Consider the following 21,675-nt stretch of genomic DNA (forward strand, 5'->3'; position numbering starts at 1 on the left):
CCACTTGTCCCGGGGACAGGAAGCTCAGGAAGAGAGACCCGCCACCCCGTCCACACGGCCCACATTTGCTGAGTCTAGGTGGCAGGCACACGGACATTTGTAATGTCCCTCTCCGCTCTCTTCCTCTTTGCAACAGTACATTAAGAGAAAACGCCCAACTGGGCGCCTGTCGCCGTGGCGCAGGAAGGGGTGGTGATGGCTGGGAACCTGAGCAGCCCAGAGTGAGCGCTTATCTCTTTCTCAAGACCAAGCCCAGCCCCGCCCTGTGGCCAGATTGCCAGGCCCTCCCTCCTCTCAGCCATTAGCCATTCACCCCGGGCCCGTCACCGAGTCATAAAGCCTGGTCGCAGTTGTAAATGGCTGCGGCGGAGGGGGGGGGGGACACGGGGTGGGGGGACCAGGGGCGTGGGGGCGGGCAGCAGGCGGAAGCTGGAGGATGGAGGCTCACCTTCCTTCGCAGTTGTAAATGGCTGTGGCGGGGCGGGGGGGAGGGGACCAGGGGTGCCGGGCGGGGGAGGGGGGGCAGCGGGCGGAAGCTGGAGGACGGAGGCTCACCTTCCTTCTTCATGCCAGCCCGGAAGCACTTCTTGAGCCTGCAGTAGCGGCACTGGTTCCTCTTGTCTTTGTCCACCACACACTGCCGACTAAACCTGGGGAGGGCTCGGATGGTGGGATGCAGAAGGCACAGCCCTCCCAACCCAGGGCTGAACTAGAACGCTGGCCATCCCCGCCTTGACTCCCAGCCTCCCTGCCCCCATCACGAGAGTCATGCTAACCACGAGAAAGGCCTCTTTCGTGGACTCTCTAAGAATCCACCCCTGTCCTGCTGAGGCTTGGAGAGGTGGCACGTAGCCCGGGATCACTCAGCCTGATGGTAGAACTGAGTTGGGAACTCTAGCCCCTTGAGGACGGGGCACTGCTCTCCCTCCCACGTTCTAGGGAAGCCCAGAGCGCCTGGCAGGCTTCTTGTTATGGCTCAGAGCCAGTACGTGGTTGGCCTAAGTGACTCTCTTGTAGGCAGAAGCAGTGCCCCACGGGCGGGGAAGGGCAGACCCCTGAGTGTCAATGGGGGCTCTGCCATTGATTCAAGCTGGATGACCTTGGACAGATTCCTGGCCCTCTCCAAGCCACAGCTTCCTCATCTATAAAACAGGAAGATTCATAGCAACCGTGTCAGAGGCGTGTCGACAGGCGGGAATGAGAAAATATGTGGATGGGACTTGGCACAGCATCTGTGGATGGCAACTCCTCATAACTGAATGCTATTATTTTATTATTGTTGTTACTCAGAATGGGAGGTGCTTTCGAAGGAAGGATCCCCAAGGCCTTGGGAAGCCCTTGGGGTAGGCAGAAAGGCCTGAGGCCAATCCCCTATTTGCCCCAGGAAAAGCACCAGGCTGGGGGATGGGCCCCATCCTCTGAGGCTTCAGAGGAGGCTTGATGCCAAGCCTCGTGGATCCTCATTTGCTAAATCGGAAAAATAACGATGGGCTTGTAGGGCCACTTAAATACATACAAAGACTCAGTATGTCTGACATACAGTAAGTGCTCAGTAAAGGGCAGCTGGTAGCTTTATGATCAGTGAATGAGGTTCCTAGAATGGATGTTTCCATCTGGATCCCCGAGGCCTCAGAAACCAGAGGAAGCTTTAAGGCCTCAGAAGGCAGATGCCTCTGGGACCTAGTGAGGGAGCAGACAGACTCTGGGGAACATCATTAGCCCAAGCGTACCCATTTCCCAGCTAGAGAAATCAAGCCTCTAAGCAGGGGCTCCTCACCTGCAGGAGTACATGTGGTTCTTTCTCACGCTCCTCCGGAAGAAGCCCTTGCAACCGTCACAGCTCGAGGCACCGTAGTGTTTCCCAGTGGCCCGGTCCCCACAGATGGCACACAGGGCGCTGACACCCAGGCTGTTGGGTGCGTTGAGGTTGGCACCTTCTGATGGGGATGTGTCTGCACCAGAGGAGACAAGCATGAGGACTCAGGAGGGGCCCTGCTCTCCTGGGGGCTTAGGTACAGAAACCAATATGAGCCTTGTGGGGATCTCCCCCTCAGGGCTTCAGCCTTATCCAGACCCGGGTGCTGTTCCCACTCCCTCAATGACCTTGGGCAAGTCCCTTGGCATTTGGAACTCCTGTTTTGCACTTATTACTTAGGGATGGCTGTGACAATGACTTACCAGAGTCATTAGTGAGGGTCTGCTACTCCACGGTGGAGACTGCTAGGCCCAGTTTTTTCTGGGAAGTAATGAAAACTTGACCACCCCCTGGGATGCATCTGAACCTTAAAGACCCTGACTCACTGGGCACATAGACCCCCAGCATCTGCTCCGAACCTGCTCAGATCGTATCCAGAGGCCTTGCAAACTCTCCCAGGGAATTGGAAGACATGCACCAAGGACAGTGACCCATCTGGCCCCCTGGGAGGGTCATGGCAAGGTTCTGGGAATCTTCCAAATACCACCTGCCTCAGACGCAAAACCATTGCATCTATATAAGTCTGAGAAGGGGGTAAGAGACAGGCGGCAAAGAGCGTGGATGGGGTGCTTGGGGTCCTTGGATGCTAGTGCTCCACTAACTCATCTGTGACCTTGGGCGAGTTCCTTTTCCTCTCTTCAAGTTCCCCTGGGCCTCAGTCTCCCTAACTGTAAAAGGCTGTTCCGGTTGTTTGCAATTTTTTTTTTAAATTTCAGTAGCCGAACCATCTTTGTGTAACCAGATCTTCCATCAAGGACAGACAGATCTCTTGGAGATGATAAACGCCGTGGACCATCTCTCCGGAAAAAATGCGTGCAAATGCACACTACACAGTCATACATACACGGGTTTCCATGGATCCCCCGAATCCGACCTTGAATTCCTAAGGAACACCCCACTGAGAACTGGAGAGGGGCATCGTGCTGCAGTTAAGGGCATACATACATGCTATAGCCCTTCTGCCAAGCTTAAGTCTGAGTTTGCCTACTTCTTAGCCGGGTGACATGGGCTGCCTGAGTTTACTCCATGTCTTTGTTTCCTTGCGTGTGAAATAGGGAGCATAATAATCCCCTAAGACTGCGAGGAGGATTCAGTGAATCAGTGTAGGTGACATGCTCAGTACATAAAAAGCACTGTTATCAGCATTTGTGAAGGAGTATCTTTTCTGCAGAATCAAACTCCTGGAGCAGATGACATCCAGCCTTCAGGCGTAAGCGGACACCGCCGCATCTCATCTCTGCTGTCGCCTGGCTGACATCTCCTAGATTCCTGAGGGTGCCCAGAGCTCGGCCCCCTCCACTTGGTGAATTATTCCCGGAGATGGGGATAATTGTTAAGCCACGTTGGTGCCCTTTCTCCCTCAGCCTCACCTCCCTCAACCCCTGGGGAGATATGACCCCACAACTCCTGGCCGTTCAGGTGGAGGCTGGGGGCGGGGGTTCCTCCATCCTGCGCAGAAGGGGCCGGGTGCTGCTGAGTGTTTCACCTCACCACTGCATTCGGCAGGCAGACTCCATTCTCCGGGTGAGAACACCAAGGCTCAGAGAGGACCAGTGACTTGCCCAGGGTCACCCCACTCCTGCTAAGTGGAAGAGCCAGATTTACAGCCCAGGTGTGCTGGATGACTGTGGCCCGTGCTGGACGACTCTGGCCTGCGCTGCCCTTGCTAGGGTGTCTGCTGGGGCCTCGGATGAACAAAGACCCTGCTGTTGTCGCTGCTTCCAAATCAGGGGTGGGAGACAGGTGGGGAGCTCTCCATGGAGAGCTGGAGCCACCAGCTCAGGAGGTATGTAAAATGTAATCCCAACACTCACGCCCCCTCAAAGGCCAGTAGAGAACGCAGACCCTTCTTACGGATGCCCAGTGTCCTTGAGACGACCCATGTGGGGTGAGGACCAGCTACCAGTGCTGAGCACCAGGGGCCTCACCTTACTGAGTCTTCCCATTAGCTCTGGGAGGCAGGCGCTATTAGGTGTTCCCATTTGACAGACGAGGAAACAGAAGCTCAGAGAGCTTCCTCAGAGAGGAAGATGGCTTGTGGAGTTCACACAGGTAGGAAGGATCTATGCCCAACTTTTGAGCCCAGATCTTTCTGGCTCCTGAGCCGGAGGCCGTGCTATCCACGGGACACCCAGTGGTGGCCTCTGCTTCGGGTGCATGCGACTCCTGGAAGGTGCAGGCTCTGAAGGGGTGACGGGGCTGGCCCCAGGGAATAGTCTGGGGCTGGGCAGTAGCCAGGAGTGTGACAGCACACAATGTCCCCGGGGGTCACACGACACCCTGCCTAGTGCAGAAGCTTTTTGCTTACCATTTGCTGTGATTTTCCCCTCAATTCCCTTACGTGGACACTCCTCAAAGCTGGCTGGCCAGCAGGCCTGCGGTGATTAAACCCATTTTGCAGCAGATAGAGAGGCCAAGCAAGGGGACAGGATGTGCCCGAGGTCGCACACTGGGTCCACGGCAGGAACAGGTGAGCAGCAGGTGAGGCTGACCATGGGCATGGCAGTCACATCTTTCTGACTAAGCCAATCTGACCACAAGCATCACAGACCTTGGCTGAAGCTGCAGAGCCATGGAAGGAAGGCAGGTGGCAGGCTGACCTTGGTCACCTGCCACACACCTTATTTGAGGCTGGCCTGGGGCCTTTCCCCTCTAGAAGCTTCTTAGCTTCCAGGCTTCCTCCCTTCCCCTACCTCCTTGGGGAGGAGAACCTCCCACCCCAGCTTCAGATGTGCTCTTGGTGGTGTGGGAACAAATATATAAACCTGGGGAGAGACAACGTGGGCAACAAAATCAGCTCAGAGAGAAATGGACGTGTGGCTCAGGTGAATCTCCTTTGGCAAACGGCAATTATCAACGCCCTGCATATCATGTCTGCATAATCGAGTTTAGCGGAGAGCACTGATCACCCCCCGGTCCAGGAACGCGCACCTGGACAGGAGCAGGTACAAACAGGGGCACGAGACAGAATGCGCATACAGGACATCCGTCCAGAAAGCACAGGGCACACTAACAGATCTGCATCCACAGCGCCTGTGTGCGAACATCCACAGATACACAGACACACACTCACTGCTGCTTCCGTACACAAGCAAGACAAACACACGCACCTCTAGACACACCAGCGAACACAGGTGCAGTAATCAAATACAAACGGAAACGGACAGAACAAGCGCACACAGACAAATGAACACAAACATGCAAATGGATTCCCGGAGGCCCATACATGCCAACACAGTAACCCCCCCACCCACACAGGAGTGCACAGAAACTCGTGCACACACACCTAGACGAGGCCATGAGCACACCACAACACACACTGCTGATTGGCATCTCACTGAACAGAACTTCCCTAAGAACTCCATTTTCTAAGTGGGGCGTTCACCCCAGGAAAGTCCCAAAGACACCCAGTGATGCCTCCATCCAGAATCTCCAGGGACAGAACACACCTTTCTATCTCTCTGGACCTAAGCCCAAAGGGTTCAGGAAAGGGCATAGTCGGGCCCAATTATTGGAGCTAGACGCAAAGGGGGAGGTCACCATTATGTAGCCGCTCCCAGTGACGCACTGAGCAGAGATAGCCTTGAGGTACCAGGGACCGGACGGGCCAGATAGGAATACCTGGGATCCACTTTTGCTGGAGAGTTGCCCACGCAGGTCTCCCCTCACCCAGAATGCCTCTGGTCGCTGTACCTGGGCACACCTGTTTCACCTGTACTGACCTCTAGAGCCGACCTGCCCTTTTCTATCATTCTCCTCCCAGCCCAGCATTGAGTGCCACAGACCCGCTCCCCAGCGGCACACCTGGGCACACCTGCCCCCACATACCATTGCCCATCGTCAACACCTGCACATTCTCGAACTCGAGGGTGGTGTAGGCTGGGTCCAGCGCGGCACTGTAGTCAGCCATGTCCATGTCGACGAGGGTTTTGGAGAGGCGCATCCTCCCCTCCCACACCTCGGCCGCTCGCCCTGCCCAGGATGCCCACCCCGAAGTCTCCGGGCAGAGCCCCGGCCCCCGCCCTCCACCCTCCCCACCGCCTCCTCCCAGGGGCCCTCTCTGCCTTCCTGCGTTTCAAACCGTCCTCTGGGAGGATCTGCCGGGAGTCTTGGCCTAGCCCCTGCGAAGGGGTGGAGGCTCTGCCGGGGAGGGGTGGGGGTTAATGGTTAATCGGCTCCCCCACTGGCGGAGAGGCTGGGCGGGGCTGCAGGGATTTGGCTATTTGTTGGTTTCTGGTGGACACCGGGGTGCTATTACAACAGTTGGGGCCCTACCTGCCCGATATTCAGTTATGGATTTCTGTAAGATGGGCACGCTAACTCGCCGGCACTCATTTGACCCCTGACTCAGCCACCCCCCCCCAAGTCATTGTTGCCCCAAGTGAGGCATTCTAACTGATATGCTGAGACACTCACAGCCCACCTCCAAGATGCCCTGATTCAGTAACTTCCCAAATCATTGACTTCTACCCTCAATGCTCTCGAGGAGATAAAGGTGCCTTGTGGCACGTGAATTAAAGGCCTAAATCCCAGGCCCCAGACACCAATCTTCTGGATCCTCCTTCTGGGAACTCCCTTCCAGTTGCCCACCTCCCTGGGGCATAGCATGGACTCACCCCGGGTTCTCCTCCCCTGCTCCCCATGACACCCCCTGTGGCCGCCACCAGCCCCCACAGCGGCCAGTTGTTCAGGCCCCGCCAGACGCCGTCCCCCAGGGCCCTCACCTCCTCCTGCTTCCTTCCCCCACCCCCCTCAACGGCCGGAGACTTGCAGCCCCACAGACCTGGATTACACTCAGGTGCCTAGCCCCTACCAATCATGACTTAGGGTAAAGGATTCTCCTCCTGCAGCCTCAGTTTCCTCCTCTGTAAAAGGCATCATCGACCTCAAACGGTGGCTTGGGTATTAAACGAGATGGTACCAGGCAGCACCTATCAAGTGTACATCCCTCCTCCCCCCACCATCCCATTTCTATCTCCCTCTTCTCTCCACCCTTCGCCCCCTTCAGAGGGGCCTTCGTGGGCCTGTCGCCCCGGCAGTCGCACAGGCCTGCGCGCTTAGGTCCCTGTGTTTGCTTTAATGCTCTGCTGTGGCTGAGATTCTGAGTGATTTCTGAAGGCGGCGCCCTGCAAGTTCGGCAGCTGGTCGTGCCTGCCTTCTGCAGCGCTCACCCTGTTCTCGTCATGCCCTCCGGCCCCCTGGGCCCTTGGCACAGGCCCTGCCAGGAGCTCCCCACGTAGCCCGGGAGGTGAGGTCGCAGTGCAGGAGGTAGAAAGTGCAGGCAAGGGCAGAAGGGTCTAGACTTGGGAGCCTGGGAGCCCGTCCTCTTCGGCCAGCTGGAGCAAGAGAGGGTCAATTAGCGACAGCCGACGAGCGAGTGGCGAGGGGGTGTGTTAGTGATGGAGTGAATCAAGGAATGAGTGGGTGAATTAGTGAAAGAGTGAATGAGTCAGTGAATGGGTAAACAGGTGGCGGGGTTTCTGTGTGGGCAAATCAGTGGGAGAGGCGGTGTGTGTTTGAGGGTGGGCAGAGGCATCCCCCTCGTTCTTCCCGTTATTAGAAGCCCCTTCTCTGCCCTGTGTAGCCTTGTTCTGCCCCTCTCCATTGTCCCACCGGAACTGAGATAGGGATGTGATTGTTCTGGAGGGGAAGAGAGGCTGGATTTGATGTCAGGAGACCCGGGTTTAGGAGCTAGCTCTGTCACTATTCGGATGACTTTGTTCAAATCACATCTCTCTTGGGGCCTCGATCTCCCCATCTGCAAAATGGGGAGATCTTGGCCCATTTGTCTGTTAGTCAGGACAAGACTCCCAGGGAGGGAGGAAGACAGACCCCCACCCCCACCCCACAGTCTGCACCTAGAGTTTTGATAAAGGCCTGAAGGAGACTTCAACCACTGGCAGGTTCCTCCCGTGCCCACCTGGGGACATCAGACCCCAGCTCCAGTAGCTGAGACAGAGCTCAGCTGGGCAGGAGACCTGACTGAGGGATAAACACAGAGGAGAAGGAGGGACAGCTCTGGGAGGGGCCCCTGAGGAGCTGACCACAGGTCCTGCCACCTGTCTGGCCACCTGGGATGGGCCACACACAGCTACTCCTCTCACAAGCCAGCCATATGTGACCTCCACACACGGCGGCTCGTCAGTTCCAAGAGGCACACTCCCCCGTCACCAGAAGTGGGATGTGATTATTGGCCTGTAAGAGTTTCACTGGTAACAAAAATAACAATTTTTCAATCTCTATAGATTACATGTTAGATTGAATTAAATGAGGTCTATGGTCCACTGGGGTGAGCCATGACATGCCACATACATGACCCGTTACAGAGAAGACCCACCAGCTGGATAGTCCACATATGACAAGCTACCAAGTACACAGAGCGTGACATAAACACTTTACCAAACACACAACACGCATGACCCACTGCTTATGAGTCACAGTCTGGAAACCTGTTTCATACCCCACTCACATCCCACACATCACAACCTACTCAGCATGTAAATTTATCCACTCTTGAACTATAACTGCCCACATGTGAACTTGCATAATTGATTACAGACATGCTCTATTGCACCCTTAGCCAACCCCAAACATTATCTTCTAGAAACATGTCCCTCATATAAACGACATGCGGCCTATAAGATCTACTGGCTCTGTGATCTCAAGCAAGTTATTCTTTTGAAGCCTCAGTTTCTCCTTCTGTAAAATGGGCCTAACTTGTAGTTTGTTGTGAAGATTAAATAAAATAATATTATAGGGGTTCTTAGTCCTCCCTCCCTCTCCCCCACCCCAAACACCACTTTGAGGGTAAACCACAGGCCTTGAAATCAGACAGAGCTAGGTCAAAATCCAGGCACTGCCAACTTCCCGAAACTATGACATCAGGTCCCACCCTTCCCCGCCTTAGTTTTGGCATCAGATAAATGGGCTGGTACCTTTTTTGCAGGGATGGTGTGGGCTTTAAATGACCAAGTGTAGGCATCTGGTCAACAGGGGCAATTATCACTGGTGGTTGATTCCTTGACCCACCAGCCACACAATTGGTGGCAATCAGGACCCCTGCTCAGGAGAGCTCCTGGGGATGGCCTGCCCAGCCATGGACAAACCCGGGCCTCTGCGCCATCAGCTCGGCAGCCTCTCTTGCTCTCTGCCCCGCCCTGTGGCCTGTCTGACCCCACTCGACATGCGGTGGCTCCCAGGGGATAACAGAGGACCTCAGAGCTCACTGAGAGGTCCAACTCCTTCATGTTGTAGATGGAGAGATGGAGGCCTCTAGAAGGGCAGGAGGGCTCGCGTGGGGCAGCCAGGGTGGAGGGGCTGCCGCAGACCCAGCTGTGGGCAGAGCGCTCCAGCCTCCAGTGCAGACAGTGGTGAAGAGACTGCCACTCTGGACCACTTCATTTTCCTTTTAAACCACAATAATGGCTAATGTTTCTGGAGAGATTCTGTGCTAGGCCCACCCAGTGCTAAGACCCTTCCACTCTTCTTATTTTATCTGCTCTGCTTTACAGATGACAAAACTAAGACTCAGAGACAAGAAGTGACTTGCCTAAACCCACACAGGAGGGGCTGTAATTTGAGCCCAAGTCTGACTCCAGGGCTGAAGGGCTCCCCCCCATATACTGCCTCCCTCCGAGAATCCCAGACAGGACGTCGGAATTCGGGAGCGCTGGAGCTGGTGATTCCATCACATTACCGCCTGGAGCTCGGGGATCTGAGGAGCCAAGGAGCCTGTCTCTGGTCACATGCAAGTTCAGAGGCATCCTCCAGACACTGGCCACCCCAGGCTGCCTGGCATCTTAGCTTCCCCTGGGCGCTTACCACCCCACTATCTCTGGTCTTTCCTCGCCCCACCCCCACCCCCCCCCCCGGGGAGTGGTGCAGGGAACCCGGACTTATCAAGACAAAGAACAAAAGTCGTGGGGGAAAGAAGCCAAGAGCCATCTCCACTCTGGGGTAGGGCCCTCCAGTTTCGCCCCTTTGAAATTTCAAATTCCAGTTTGTGGACAAAGTCCTAAACTTTCTCACAATATAGGTCCCCAACCACTGACCAAACTCCAGTCCAGGCAGCCAGCTGGTCCGGGGCTGGCCCGGCCCTACCGCTTCCCTTGGCAGCATTCAAGTCCAGGGGGAGGGGTCCTGGGCTGGCTGGGGTCTGCCAGGCCATCCCTGCAGACAGGGACCCCCGCCTGCCATCTGAGAGGACAGCTCTTCCTGGAGCTGGGATCTGTCGCTTGCTGGTACCAACAGCAGATATCAGGTAAGCCCCCTCCCTTCTGGGCACCTTCTCTCTCCCTTGAATTCCTAAAATGCTGCCCATACCACGCTCCTCACCTGGATAAGGCCACATTGGCTTAATCCAGTCATGACCTTGAGAACTTCAAGACTGGAAAGGGTGTCTCAACCAACCCACCCATTTGGTGGATGGAGACACTGAGGCCTCCAGGGCAGTGGCCGCTGACGGCAGGTTGAACCATAGACCTCAGGCCCCTCCCTGAGCCCCAGAGGGTGGAGGGGACCTGCTCAAGGCCACACAGCGGTGGAGGGGGTGGCTTCAAAAGAAGACCCCGAGCTCTGTGAGGACCCCTGTCCTTCATCCCAGCCCTCAAGGGCCCTGGCAGTGCCTCCCGGGGACCCTGCACGGGACAGCGTTTGTTCCCTCAGTCGCTGATGGCCACGGGGTTGCCGCGGGAGTACTTCCGAGAGGAAGATGAGGGAGCTCGGGGCTGAAGGCCAGTGGCTTTGGAAGGAAACAACATTCAGGTGGTTAACTGATAACTGAGCCCCATCCTTGGGCCCCCAGAAGCCTCCTTCCTCCCTCTCCTCAGCGTGATTAAGACGAACTTACTTGCCTGCTAATCATTGCTGAGCCTGTTGATTTTGCCTTAAAAAATTAACTGGGCATGAGTTTGCGGTTTGCCTCACCCCTAACCCTGAAAAGGCCTGGGTGGGCAGGAGGCCACCCGGGTTATGCAAGAGGCTGCTGGCCTCCCCGCGCACCTCAGTGCCTCCTCTCCTGCTCTCTCCAAAGGGTAGGTTTTGCTCAAGAGTCAACAGTCTGCTTGTCGCCCCTGCTCTGGGTCCTGAGCAAATTTGCCTTGTTACCAAAGAGAGATAAAGGCAGCTGGGGGGAGAGTTTTACAAACAGGGATGCGGAGCGGCAGCTTTGAGCATGGGATTCTAGAATCCTGCAGTGTCAGAGCCTGGAGAGCGCTTAGGAGGATGTGGGCCCTGAGGGCCTTCCAAATGGGATCTGAGGCTCCCAGGAGCCAAGGAGGGTAGGCACAGGCCCTGCTTCACCCGGTGCCTGCCTCTCAGACTCTTAGATGCCCTCCCCTTAATATTTCCTTTGAAAGGTAGAGCCAGAGCCGATGGCGGCAACTGGAAAGATGCTGGGCCCGCCTCATCCCCTCACTCCTTTATGCAGATTGCACGGGGCGGGGGGTGGGGGTGTCATTGTCCAGGGACAGAAGGTGACCCCAGGTATTCTAAGTCTCCAGCTAGCCTGAGGAAGACAGGGGCTCTCTCTGGACTCAGTGACGTGTTCTGGACATTAGCAAACAAGATGCAGTGCGAATGCCCTGCTCTGCTGTTCACCCTGCTTCCCGTGGCTGGCTGGAGGCAGAGAGGTGCCTAGAGCCACCGAGAGTCTGGGCCCTGTGGGCCCTCTGAGGGACAGTCGTGAGCTGTAACCCAGAGGCTCCAACTTAGAACCCGCTCAGCCACGTCCTCCCTCTGGAGGTGTCAGCCCCCAGAGAAAGATGCAGGGCCCTTCCCTGACTCTGGACCTCCTGTGGATCTGTTTCCTCACCTGTGATTGTGAATAATCATACCTACCTCCCAGGCTTGGCAGGAGGAGGAAGCGGAGCGTGCATAGCCACGGCTGGTGTTAATGCAGCTGTTTGGGGGGCTTTGCGTGGGTTAACTCATTAATCCTTACAACCAGTCGATGAAGCGGGCAATCGTTTTATCACCATTTTGCAGACCTGAGGCACAGAGGGTTTGAGCCACGGGCCCGAGTCATACAACATGCAAGGAACAGGAGCTGGGATTCCAACCTGAGTGGTCTGGCTGCAGAGTCTGTGCTCTTAACCCCGGGGGCCACCCTGCCCTTCCAGGGCTGACACTCGGTGCCCCCAAGGCAAGCTGGCCAGTCCGATGACAGAATAAGCTCCATCCTGAGGCACATGCGGGCTGTGTGCATGGACTGTGAGGGCTGGAGGAGGCCTAAGAAGGCAGGCCTGCCTCTGGACTAGAGTGGTCAGGGATGGATTCCTGGAAGAGGTGGCATCCTGGGTCAGGGGAACATCCAGAAGCAGAGAACATGGTGGGTGATGGCGGAAGGACATGGACGGCACGCTGGCCAGAGAGCAGGGCATTGTGGGAGATGCTGACCATGAGGCTCAGGAGGTGGGTAGAGTGTAGGGGCTGGAGAATGATCAGGAAGGAAGCCAGGAGGACTTGGATCTGTGTGGGCGGGGCCTGCCTGAGGGCGGCCTCCTGCCAGGTGGCTTGTGACTTCTGGGCTGAGGCTGTTGTTGTCCCTCCTGTTTATATCCCTCCTCCCTCCTGGTTATGTTCCTGACTTTATCTGCAGAAGTGACCTTCGGAGTGAGATGGGGCCTGCTCAGCCCCTGTGGGGCCTGAAGGATGAGAGCAAGCCCCCGCCTGGCCCAGGCCCTGGTCATGGTGTAAGGCATGAAAGCCTTATCCCAGGAACCGCCCTGGGTCTCCCTGCACCCAGGTACTGAGGGGCCCCAGGGATTTGCCTGAAGGTCACTGAGGTGTGGTGTTTGGGAGTCCTGAGACTCAGGCCAGGGCTGCTGCATACCGTTGTACAGGTTGCTCACTGCACAAAGGTTCTCCGTGCAAGGAGGTCAGTTGGTGTGGAAATCTAGCTCCTCTTCCACTTAGCAAACCAAGTGCCCATGGAGATTCATCTGCCCAGAGGAGAGCACCTCTTTTTTTTTTTGGGGGGGAGAGCACCTCTTATTTATGTTCACAAAGTTTCCATGAGAGCCCTGCCTCAGCTCTGCTTTCAGCCACTCTGTGACCTTACGCAAGGTCATTTCCCTCCCTGGCCTTGGTTTCCTGTTTGAAAAGTTGGCTAGCATAAAGCAGAGACTCAACCCTGACAGTGAATTAGATTCATTTGGGAACCTTTAAAAAAATACTGATGCCCAGGTCCCATCACAGGCCAGTGATCAAATCTGGGGATTGCGGTGGGTGGGTGCTAGGCATCAGTATTTTTTAAAGTCCCTAGGTGATTCTGATGTGCAGCCAAGATTGAGACCCACGGTGGGAGCTAGAAAGGCCTAGATATGCATCCATGTTCTGCAACTCACTAGTTGCAACTTCAGTGAGGCTCAGTTTCCCCATCTATAAAATGGGAACCATGATAGCTTCCTGGTAGAGTCAGAATGCCGATTCAGTGGGATGATAATTCAGACAGTGCCTGGCACTGTGGCCAGCATGTAGGGAGCTCCTGATTCTTGGTACCAATGACCAGTATTTTGCTATTGGCAAAATAAGATTGGCTTGAAATAAAGGGCCTTTCCAGGTCAAAAATTCAGAGACTCGGAGGCAGGCTTTCTCTGTTCCTTATGTCAAGTCCTCATACTTTGGTCTCCGTCTTGGCTGCACGCCTTTCATATTATTGAGGCCTTTGTGATTATTATTATTACTTGATATTTTACTTAATTTATTTAAATTTTTAAATTAATTTTTGCAATTGTTATTACATTCACGTGGTTCAAAAATCAAAACAATAAAAAAGGTGCACTTTGAGAAGTCTTGCTCCCCTCCCCGGCTGCCCACCAGGCCAGGAAACCTGGCCCAGTGAGCTTTGGAGCCTGACCTAAATCTCTCCGGGCTGGCTTGGCAGGAGGTGGGGGGGGGGGGCTGTCAGGACTCCCACTGTGTCTGGACTCCCCGAAGACACGGAGAGGTTGAAGCGGGGAACAAAAAATGTCCACAGTCATCTAGATGGTGACATCCCCTGGCTGGGAGTAAGTTAGGGCCTAGTGGCCCTGTCCTCCGGCGGAGTGGAGCCTATCGGGAACTCTCTGCATTGTGCGGGAGGCAGGGAAGGTCAGGAGGAGAAGAGGTGGGGAGGGAAGGGAAGCATGGTCAATGGGACAGGCCCAGGGGACAGAGACCGAGGGGACCCCTTCCTGGAGGTCAGGGAGAAGCACTTGAAATTCAAGGCAGAAGGGGCAATGCCATCTAAACCAGGGTTTTCTGCCCAGGTGACCTCAGGGCGGCCTCGGGATTGTCCACCTGCTTCAGGCCACTAACTCATTGACTTTGGCCAGGCACTTTCCTTCTCTGCATGTTTCCCAAACTGCAAAACGAAGGAGGTGAGGTAGCTGGTCCTTAGCTAAAAGACTCTGTAAGGCTCCTCTCTCCTTGTGGAGGGAATCTGGATCCAACTTGATCAGAACGGCAGCCGCCCATCAAAAACCCTGGGCCTTTCTGGCTTGGGGGCTTGGGGTACAAGGCCTCTGCACTGCTCCCAAACCTGGACTCCTCCCTGGGTCCTGTGTCTCTCTTCCACCACCCCGTCCTCCTGTCCAGGTAGATGTGGAGTCAGGACCATACCTGGGGGGTGCTGGGGGAAGCCCTGGCCCCAGTCTGACATCCTCCTCCGGGTGCTATGGGGTCCCGCACAGTGAGCCACCTCTTCATCCTTGAGGGGGCTCCTGCCGCCACCCGGGCACCCAATAGCCTGTGAGGGCCGCCAGGCAGTGTTAATCTCTTAATACTGGTCACAATGAGATTTCAGGGATGGTAGGTGGCGGTCTCCACGGAAACGGTGGACCCGCCCAGGACCCATGCAAGGAATTAGCCACAGGGCTCAGCAAGGGGGTCCTGGAGACCCAACCCAATCAGGAACAGGAAGCACAGCAGCCTCGACTCCTGGGTCCTGCCCCGGCCCTCCCGCCGTCTCAGAGGGCCGGAGACAAACCATACCCCTCGCACTGCCTCAGTCAGGAGGAGGACGACTTTGGCTGACCGAGGAGTGGGGCTCCTGTGAAACTGGAGGAGCCATGTTCACAGCGACAGCCCTGTCACCTTTCTGAGGCTCAGTTTCTTCATCCTCCAATCAGGGCTCCAGTCCTTAACCCAGGGGCTTTTCCAGAACAGTGCAGGCTTCAGAGTCTGTCAGACATGAGTTTGAAGCTCAGCTTTTCCCACTCAGACTGTAAACCCAGACCAGGCGTTTCATTGCTCTGAGCCTCAGTCTCCTCATCTGTGTAACGGGCACAGTAATAGCAACCTAGCATCGCCACTGTGCCTGACTGGTGGGCACAGATGCTCAGTGAACGAGTCTCGTCCCCAGCTGATTTCTGACTGCCCCACCTCACCGCACATCTGTCCCCCACTCCCAGCCGCTCACAGCTTTCAGAATCCCACAGCTTCCCCTTGGCTCTGGCCTTTGCACACGCCAAGCCTTCTGCCCAGAGCAGCGGTCACACCTTTCTTTTCTCCCCTGCCCCCCTCCAAGTCCCATCTTCATCACCTTCCTCCACAGCCCTGCTGGCCTCTCCTCTGTGCTCACACAGCCCCGAACACTTTCCACCATCACAGTGTAATCAGATGGTGGCTACTGTCCTCCTCCATGGGACTGTGTCCCATTTGCTGTTCCATTCCCAGGACTCAGCTGGAACTTAACATAATGGGTTAGATAGATGAGTGAATGAAGGAAGGAAATTATCCACCCAATCATTTAACGGGTATTCACCACTTTCCATGTGCATTGTTGTTGTGGAGACCCAGCTGTGAGGCCAAAACAGCCATCCCCCACAGGGCTGCAGTTTCAGCAAATAAAAATACAGGATGCCCAGTGACATTTGAATTTCAGATAAACAATGAAGTTTTTTTAGTATAAATATGTACCAAGTAACGCATGAAGCACACTTATACTTAAAAAATAAGTTGTTTGTTTATCTCCAATTCAAATGTCACTGGACATTCTGTAGTAGACCCATCCCTCCCTACTCCCTCCCTCGCAGAGCTTACATTTTGGTGCAGAGGTGTGGAGAGACAGTAAGCAAGGAAACATGTTTTTTTAAAAAGAGAATTTCAAATAGTGATGAATGCAGCGGCAAGACAATCAAACAGCAGGCATGACAGGGGCGTCTTTGGATAGGGGGATCTCCAGCTAGTGCCTTTGACCAGCACAAGCTCCAATGAGATGCTCCTTTGGAAAAGTCCTTTAGGGATGTGAAAGGGCGCGGAGGAGGTGTTCAACTGGAGAGAAGGGCTCCGAGGCGGGCAGTGGAGGGAGGGGGCGCTGCTGTGTCTCCTTTGACACACTCCACAATTTTGCATTTTGATCTGGGCTTTCACAAACCTTCGCGAACTCGCTGCCCCAACCCCTCGGTCAGCCAAAGTCCTCTGCGAGGATGGGAGCCAGAGGAAGGGGTCAAAGGGGCTGTGCAGAGAAGCGTGGCCACCCGGGCTGGAGCTGGGAGTTCTAACACCGTCCCCCACACCCCCACCCCTGTCCCGCGGTTGCCTGAGGGCACAGGGCAGAACTAGCGCCTGGGCAGAAGCGGAGGGCGTCAGAGAGGAAGCGGCCCAGACTCGCTGCAGCGCCTCGCTTTGCGCATCCCGGGCTCCACCTAGTGGCCAATGCTGGATTGGCGTTCAGAAACTTTTCAATAGCCTCACCAGTTTAACCAGTCACAGAAGAAGTAGCATTCCAATCCCACCAATCACAGGCCAAGACGGACTACATCGCTCCAAACCCAGGCAGGTCGGCACGATGACCAATCACAATTCGCTGAGGTTAGTTACAGTGCAAGCTAACATCCCTCCAATCACACACCAGCACTTGGCCCCTGCACCAATCGGAAAGCAAGATTTTAAAACTTGTTCCCCAAGGCTGGTATGGTGTCGCCCTTACATCATCTATGAAATGTATATTCCCAACACCTGGTCCCAACATGCCCGCATCTTTAAGTAGGGTCCCAAGCTTTGTGCTGGCTTCATTGGAAATCTACATTTGCATTCAGGGGCATCTATGTATTTTAACACTGAATGATAGTAAAAGCACTAAATATCCCCCATTATAAAAATTAATGTACTGGTCTGGGAGAGTGGGGAAAGTATGACCTTTGTTTGAGGTAGACACACCTGCACTGGAGTTCAGTTACTAGGTTTGTGAAGGACAATCCACTCCCCCCTTCCTCAGTCTTTGAAAGAGAACAATAGTAATCCCGCCTTCGTTAACTGTCCTAGCTCATCTTCCCATGTCCTTGTCAGTTATTCAAGCCCAAACCGTGGGAGTCACTATCTTTGTGTTCCTCCTCCCGTCCTTCCCAAATCATCAGAAAATCTAGTTCTTGCCACGTCCAAATGTATCTCAGATTTTCACCGTGTTTTCATCTCCACCACAGCCAACCTTGTCCACATCAATATCATCTCTGGAGGTATGCAAAAGTCTCTTCACTTCTATTCTCCCAGGCGCTGGCTCCCCTACCACCCACTCTTCACCCAGGGGCCAGGGATGATCCTTTACACACAGACTGGATCAGGTCCCTCCCTTACTGAAACTTTCATGGCTTTCTGTGCATTTATAATTAAACTCATAAAATTCAAAACTCCCCTGGACTACGAGGGCTTGATGACCTTGTGTCTATATCCCTACATCTCCAACCCCATTTTATCCCACTCACACCAACCCCCCCCCAGTGGCTACAGCCATGCTGGCCTTTTGTTTGCTCGTCTTTCCGCCTCAGGGTCTTTGCACATTGTTTTTTCTTTGCCTGGAAAATGGTTCCTTGGACCCTATCCTTGAATTCCTCTCCTTTCCAATTCCCTTCCCTGGATAGCTTTTCAAAGTAGTGACAGAACCAAATCCTATCTCAGCCGAAGCTCACACTGCTACATCTACCTTCAGGGAACAAACGAAACCCGACCACACAGTTCAGCCCACACTGCTTATGAAATAACAGCACTCCCACCCAAAAGGAAGCCTGAAGGAGCAGAATGGGCTTAACAGAAAGGTGTTGTCAGTGTCTTCTCCATGGTGGACCAGAGTCCCTTCTCTGAGAATAGGTGTGAAGGCCACTTGGTGAGGCAAGTCATAGTGGTCAAAGACAGACCAATCCAGTGACTCAGTTTGCCTTTCTAGACCCGTCTTTCAGACTCTTTTATTCATAGTCTACCTCTGGGCTGTTCTCAACTGTTCTACTTCTCTCATTTCAGGCACATGACCATTTTCTTGCTTCCTTTGAAGTTAGATGTGACCATGTGACTTGTTCTCGCCAATGAAACGAGAGCAGAGAGACCATGCGTCACAGCTGGGATTGTCATGGAAGCAAGAGCGGATGTGGAGTCACCAGGATGAGGAGTGCCCCGTGCTGGCCCCTGACGGGCAGGTACTGTGAGTGAGCGATATGCTCAGCTGTGTTAAGCCACCGAGACTGGGGCTTTTTGTCACTGCAGCACAGTCTCACCTACCTTGATTGCCTATGATCTTTCCAAAGATCCCTGATTTTCCTATGACCGTTATGATTTTTGTCATATCTGAAAACCACCTATTACTTAGTATTTTTCTTATATCAACTCACTTATTTTCATTTAGACTTATTTTAGAAGGAAATGTTATTACTACCAAATGAAACACCAGTATCATAAGTAGAAAGCAATGGGGAAATAAATGGAATGAAATAAACCATTATATTATATAACACTGTTGCCTTTCAAAGACTCTGGGCCCTTCGTCTGTTCTCTCTTCATTAAAAAAAAAATGGAGATCCCGAAGTGTGTGGCCATCTTTTGGACCCCAAAAAGCTGGCTGAGATTGTCAGATGTTTGGAGGCAGCATGGTATAGAGGCTGAGAGCACAAATTCTGGAGCCTGGCTTTCTGGGCTTGAATTCTGGTTCTGCCACAGTCTGGCTGTGTGACCTCAGGTGAGCTGCTTAACTGCTCTGTGACTTTTTTTTTAATTGGCAAAATAGGGATGATAATGATAGGTATGTCACTGGGGTGTTGTGGGATTTGCCCGTGCTAATATACAGAAAGGACTTAGAACTGTACCTGGCACACAGTGAGTTCTGCACAGGTGTGAGCTATCCAATAATGGCAGGATCAAGATCCTCATGGATTTGGAGAAATGTGTGAACTCGATGAAGAGGAATGAGAAATCCTCCACACGGGTTAAAAATAAATCACCTGGGCAGTGTTGCTGGGGAGAGCTGCCTTAGTGGCAGGTGACATGACTAAGTTCTAGAGGTTTTACCTGGCAGCAGCTGCCCACAGCTCTCACCTGGTTTCATGTGCCATCAGGGAGGAGCAAAAGCAAAGACAACAAAAAATAAACAGGTGGGACTACATCAAATAAAAAAGCTTCTGTACATAAAAGGAAACCATCAACAAAATAAAAAGGCAACTTATGGAATGGGAGAAAATATTTGCAAATCATATATCTGATAAGGAATTAATATCCAAAATATATAAAGACCTCCTGTGTCATAGGATGGGACAGGATGAGAAAACCGTATCCTTTGAAGAATAATTAAAGAACCAAAGGAGTTCTGGACTGGCTGTTGGGGATGACGAGAGGGTCAGCTTGGCAGAATGGTCAAGGCCACTGCCTTTGAAATATCAGTGCTACCATTCACATAACTGACCTTGTGAAAATTATAAGTTCTTCAAGCCTTATTTGCTTTGTCTGCAAAATAGGACTCAATAACAGGACTTGTTAATCAATTGCTTCGTGGAGTAAATGTGATCAACCTTATAACCTGACATATAGTTGCTTATCATGTACTTCTGTTATTTACTGAAGTCAACTTTGGGAAAGAATGCTTGTCTCTTCTTAGAGCCCCAGAAAACAAACCAGGACCAACAGATGAATGGTACAGGGAGGAAGGTGTGTGCCCCAAATTAAGATTTTTCTACCAGATACAATAGTTCTACCAGGGGAGAAGCTGATTTATGAAGTTGTGAGCGTCTTGTCACTGGAAGCATCAAGCCCAAGCTAAGTGACCACCTGTCAGGAAGGATAGTAAAAGGATTCCAGCAATCAATCAAAGGTTGAATCAAAGTAGCATCTCCCAGGTGCAGAAGTCTTAAATAAAATTTGATCAAAACCAACTTTGTGTTGGAAAAACTGGATATCCACATGCAAACGAATGAAACTGGACTCTCAGCTTACACCATATATAAATATTAACACAAAATGGATCAAGACCTATGCATAAGAGCTAAAATTATAAAATTCTTAGAAGAAAACATAGGAGAAAGTATTCATGACATTGGATCTGGTGGTGATTTCTTTGGATATGACACCAAAAGCACAGGAAACAAAAGAAAAAATAGGTTCACTGGACTACTTTGAAATCAACAACTCTTGTGCACCGAAGAACAGTATCAACAGAGTGAAAAGGCAATCCCTGGAATGGGAGAAAATCTTTGCAAATCACACATCTGATAAGGGGTTCATATCCAGAGTATATAAATTCCTACAACTCAACAACAACAAAAACCAGATTTTAAAATGGGCAAAGGATGTGAATAGATATTTCTTCAAAGAAGATGTACAAATGACCAAGAAGCACATGAAAAGACACTCCGTACCACTAATCATTAGTGAAATGCAAATCAATGCAAAACCACAATGAGATGTCATTGCACACCTGTCAGATCGGATATTATTTAAAAAAACAACAAAAAACGACAGATAACAAGTGTTGGTGGGGATATGGAGAAATCGGAACCCTTTTGATCTGCTGGGGGGAATAGAAAATAACACAGCTGCTATGGGGAGCAGTATAGCAGCTCCTTACAAAATTAAAAATAGAATGACCATGTGATTCAGCAATTCCACTCCCCGGTATGTACCCAAAAGAGTTGAGAGCATGGTCTGGAAGAGATATTTTACACCCATTCCATAGCAACGTTATTCACAACAGCCAAAAGGTAGAAGCAAGCCACGTGTCAACTGACAGGTAACAAACAAATGTGTGTGTGTGAAAAACAAACAAATGTGACAACAAACAAAATGTAATATACACACAAAATGAAAAATGTCATATATACATATAATGGAATGTTATGTGATAAAACAAAATGTAATATATACATATAATGGAATATCATTTAGCTTTTAAAAGGGAGGGAATTCTGATATGACTTAACATGGAGGAATCCTGAGGACTTCATGCTAAACGAAGTAAGCCAATCACAAAATGACAAATACCGTATGGTTCCATTTATATGAGGAACCTAGAGGAGTCAAATCTGTAGAGACAGAAAGTAGAATGGTGGTTGCCAGGGGCTGGGGGGAAGGGAGGCATGAAAGGTTATTTTCTAACAGGTACAGAGATTCAGTATGGGAAGATGAAAGAATTCTTGGGATGGATGGTGGTGATGGTTGTATAACAATGTGAATGTGCTTAATACCTCTAAATTGTACACTAAAAAATGGCTAAAGTGGTAAATTTTATGTTATGTATATTTTACCACAATTTTTTTAAGTTTCAGCAATGTATAAAATGTGTATATATTTTATATATATATATATATATATATATATAGCATCATGACCAAGTTAGGTTTATTCTAGGAATGCAAAAATTGTTTAACCCAAGAATATTTATTTATTAATTAGCAGATTAAAGGAGATAAAAATGTGATTTTCTTAGTAGATGCACAAAAAGCAATCAAGAATACTCAGCACTGATT

General features: G+C 52.1%; 1 protein-coding gene across 2 annotated transcripts in view; it reads right to left on the reverse strand.

Moving 5' to 3' along the window:
- The window catches only part of HNF4A (hepatocyte nuclear factor 4 alpha), a 53,156-nt gene that overhangs the window by 12,813 nt on the left and 18,668 nt on the right, over positions 1 to 21,675 (reverse strand). The window contains exons 1-3 of one of the 2 annotated variants that reach the window (XM_006734488.3): positions 5,804 to 5,978; positions 1,778 to 1,952; positions 556 to 650 (exon numbers count right to left, since the gene is read on the reverse strand). In XM_006734488.3, the coding sequence (XP_006734551.1) occupies positions 556 to 650; positions 1,778 to 1,952; positions 5,804 to 5,918 (385 nt within the window). In that variant the 5' untranslated portion in view covers positions 5,919 to 5,978. Of the gene's footprint in view, positions 1 to 555; positions 651 to 1,777; positions 1,953 to 5,803; positions 5,979 to 21,675 lie in introns of those variants that run through there. The other variant, XM_081832704.1, reaches the window with a different exon arrangement.

This window comes from Leptonychotes weddellii, chromosome 10 (assembly GCF_054177405.1).
Source record: "Leptonychotes weddellii isolate Sample4059 chromosome 10, ASM5417740v2, whole genome shotgun sequence".
NCBI classification, from domain to species: Eukaryota; Metazoa; Chordata; class Mammalia; order Carnivora; family Phocidae; genus Leptonychotes; species Leptonychotes weddellii.